A 4,148-nucleotide genomic window follows, 5' to 3' on the forward strand; every position below is an offset into this window, starting at 1 on the left:
ATATTGGCTGTGGGGGGGGGGGGTGATTTCTCATTTTCTGTTTCTGTTTCTGTCTCTCTCTCTCTGTCTTTCTGGAGAGTGCATGTGCCCTATAGCAAAAACCTCTCAAAAATAAATAAATAAACCTAAAACAATTTGTCATGATTCTTCTCATGATTCAAAATATATTTTCCCACTTATATGTGTGTGTGTGTACACATACACTGCCTGTGAGTGACCACAAGGGTTAGCAAATGGTGGCTGAATTAATAAACGTTAGGCAAAATTATCTTTGTGAAAAGTGGCACTACTGGGACCAGCAGTTAGCGTAATGGCTATGTCGCTGGACTCTCAGGTAGTTGACCGCGGTTCGTGTCCCGGACCCGGTGGCTTAAAACTCATGCTGGGCGCGTGTGCGTGCGTGCCCAAGATCCCAGGAGGAAAATGGGAGAAGGGATTGCGACCTGGCCATCCCCCTGGGGGGTGATTTCTTGCTTTCTGTCTCTCTGTCTCTGTCTGTCTGGTGAGTGCACGCGCCTTATAGCAAAACCCCCTCCAAAAAAAAAAAAAAAAGTGGCACTACTGACCAAACCAAATCAACTCATTTGACTACACCGAAGAACAGAATCCCTGCAGCTCCAGAGAGAGTGGCCCTGCGGGACTGTGGTGTAGGATGGAGACAACACCAAGGTCAGGGCCCTGGGGTTGCCAGAGACAGAGACAGGGAACACGTCAGTTCCAAACTTCATGATGTCAAATTTTATTATGCCCACCATAAGTCAGTACAGCAATCTCACCAGTAAGAAAGAGCTTACCTAAGCTAATATCTAGCTTTGTAACTTAGGTAACCACTTTAACTCTATAGATTCCAAAGTTCTCTTTTTTCAGGTATAGAGGCTAGAACACTACTGCTACCACCATGACAATTATGGTAAGTAAAAATAATGACTAACATCCAACTGGCATTCACTACCTGCCAGACCTGACGTGAAGCACTTTCTGTATACTGTGTCACTTAATTCTTAAAAACTCTTATCATAGGTGGTCCTATCAATCCTAGTTCACAGATAAGGAAATGAAGACACAGAGAGGTTAAATAACTTGTTTAAGTTCACGGAGTAAGTGGAGGATTCAGGACTTGAGTTCTAAGATCCCTTGCAACTCTTGACACCTAGAACTTGAACACCTGCTATCATCAGCATTGGTGAGACATGAAGCAGGACACCCACCTGTTCACTTGTAGGAGACAGAGAGAGAGAGGCAGAGAAAGTGAGAAATTACCCCCCACAAGGGGAATAGACATGCAGCAATCTCTTCTCCATTTTCCTCTTGGGATTTTGGGCATGCATGCACACGTGCCTGCCATATTTTTTAAACCACCAGATCCAGGACTCAAACTACATAGTTAGCCATGTGGGATCCTTAACCACCACACCACCAGCTGCCCCCCACCATGGCACCTACCTGTACATAGCAGAATCTTGCCCCGAGTCAGGTACTTGATGGTTTCTGATGTTTTTCTGAGACATTCTTCAGAAAGATATGGAGGATCTGCTATTACGATGTCAAAACTATGTGCAACAACTTTGTCTGGTAAATCCAATGGATTATTGTAGTCATAGAAAATAAACTCTTCTCCATACATTGCAAATCGTTTGTCATATTCGAAGATGTATACCGTAAAGTCTTCTCTGTGCAGTTCTCTGAGCTTCTGGTAAACACTGGGGGCACTCACACAAGCTATTCTAGGACACAAAATTAACACACTCAGGAAAGATCTTTAATAAATAACTTACAGTGTAACAATATGTCACTAAAAAATATAGGTCCTTGTGTTCAGATGTTCTTAAAGGGAAAAATGATGAAAACTGACGTTAATAGTAACTTTTGAGAAAACACTTTCTACTGCCTTACCATTAAAGATTTGGGTATTTAAAAATTTGTAACTCATAATGTTAAGGTATGGAAAGGTAAGTGATTTTATGGTAAAAAATGCAAAACAGGAACACATTAAGACAAAGTCAGACATGGTTAGCCCAAGCCTAAATCAGCCTATTTATGTTAGGTCTTTAATACTTATTTTAAATGTTTGTAGTCTCAACTAAATATTTTGAAGTCATTTCATAATATTCATAATCTTAAAAAAAAACTAAATAGCTCCCTAAATAATTCCAGTTTTCCAAAAAGATACATCAAAGTGAGGTTTCATTGCAGGAAAATTCCTTTGAATTTCCGCTTCTTTTTTGTATAAGGAAATGAAAGAATCTATTGGGTAATCAGAAAAGTCATGACATATTTTTGCATAGAATATTTTCATTACAGGCAGTCTAGGTTATGAATGGGAAGTGTCCTGAGAACTAACTTCAAAAAAAACTAGGAGTAACATAAATATTCAGTGACTGAGTGAACTGTGGTACTTCTATCAGAATAGAATATTTTGTAGCCATTTAAGAAGGCTGACGCGGGACCAGCAGGTGGCGTAGTGGTTAACGCGCCGGACACTCCCACATGGCCGACCATGGTTCAAGTCCTGGACTTGGTGGCTTGCTTTCTCACTTTCCTCTCTCTCTCTCTGTGTCTCTCTCTGGTCAAATTTAAAATGAATGGGGACCAGCAGTTAGCGTAATGGCTATGTTGCTGGACTCCCATGTAGTCGACCGCAGTTCGTGTCCTGGACCCGGTGGCTTAAAACTCACGCCGGGCGCGTGTGCGTGCGTGCCCAAGATCTCGAGAGGAGAATGGAGGAGAAGGGATTGCGGCGTGACCATCCCCCCTGGGGGGTGATTTCTCGCTTTCTGTCTCTATGTCTCTCTCTGTCTGTCTGGCGAGCGCACGCGCCCTACAGTGAAAATCTCTCAAAAAAAAAAAAAAATTTAAAATGAATGAATGAATAAATAAATAAATCTTTAAAAAAAAAAAAAAAAAAAGAAGACTGACGCAGTAGGGCCAAGCAGGTGATGTGGTAGTTAAGGGCGCTAGATTCCCAAGTGGCTAATCCCAGTTTGAGTCCTGGACCTGCAGCTTGCTCGCTCTCTCTCTCTCTCTCTCTCCGTTCCTCTCTGGTCAAATTAAAATAACTAACTAACTAAAATAAAATAAAATATTAAAAATTTTTTAAAAAGACTGAAGCAGGGGCAGCAGGTGGTATAGCAGTTAAGGCGCTGGATTTCCACATGGCCAACCATGGTTCAAGTCCCACACCTGGCAGCTTGTTTTCTCATTTTCCTGCTCTTTCTCTCTGGTCAAATTTAAAAAACAATAATAACAATAAGTAAAATTAAATAAATAATTCTTAAAAAACAATTAAAAGAAGACTGAAGCTGTCCTCTATATATCCAGAAGGAACCATGGCTAAGATCTAAACTAGGGACAAAAAAATGCAAAATGTTAGCTTGATGCAGGAACATATGCTTTTAGACAAATGCACAGGCCACCTCTGGAAGGTGCCAAGAGCCAGTGATCATGGCTGCGTTATGGGAGGAAGTCTGGTGGCCTGAAGACAATGAGGAAGAGAGACTCATCTTTTCTCTCTATTCCTTTTGTAATTTTTGGATTTTCATTACATACATATATCATCATTCAAAAAAGGACTCCACTTAAAAATTAACTCAGCTTTAAAAATGTGAGCTGGGTCAGCTGTGGTGATACAGGGGTGCTACAATACTCTCAGATGCTGGGACCACATGGCGAGGTCCTAGGTTTCTGTCCCAATATCTCTTTGTATGCCCCAGACACATGCACATGTGCCTGTGATCCCAGCTGGATGAGCCTGGGATGGGCTGCAGTGTAAAGAACCTGCTGGAGTGCCTCTCTTGCGTGCGTGCTCTCTCTCTCTGAATAAAATAAATAGAATACACTGAATACCCACAAGACCGACAACAGTTCTAGTCCTGAATCTGGCAGCCAAAGAATCACGCTGGGTGCGTGCCCAAAATCCCAAGGAATGAGTGGAGGAGAAAGGACTGCAGAGTGACCATCTAGGGGGTGATTTCTCACTTTCCCCCTCTCCTTCTCTCTCTGGCAAATATATACGCCCTATGGCAAAAACCTAATCAATAAATAATTCATTCAAAAACAAAGATTTATTTAAATTATTATTATTACTATTATTAAATTTGCTACTGGGCATGTGTACTCATCAGAGAATGACGGGGGGGGGGGGGAACCCA

At 41.7% G+C, this 4,148-nt stretch overlaps 1 protein-coding gene across 3 annotated transcripts in view; it reads right to left on the reverse strand.

Annotated features, from left to right (window-relative positions):
- The window catches only part of EEF1AKMT1 (EEF1A lysine methyltransferase 1), a 38,408-nt gene that overhangs the window by 1,957 nt on the left and 32,303 nt on the right, over positions 1-4,148 (reverse strand). For all 3 annotated transcript variants that reach the window (XM_006159504.2, XM_006159507.3, XM_027776153.1), the window contains one exon: positions 1,444-1,724. In XM_006159504.2, coding sequence (XP_006159566.1) covers positions 1,444-1,724 — 281 coding nt within the window. The remainder of the gene's footprint in view (positions 1-1,443; positions 1,725-4,148) is intronic.

Source organism: Tupaia chinensis, unplaced genomic scaffold (genome assembly GCF_000334495.1).
Source record: "Tupaia chinensis unplaced genomic scaffold, TupChi_1.0 Scaffold000634_1, whole genome shotgun sequence".
Taxonomy (NCBI): domain Eukaryota; kingdom Metazoa; phylum Chordata; class Mammalia; order Scandentia; family Tupaiidae; genus Tupaia; species Tupaia belangeri.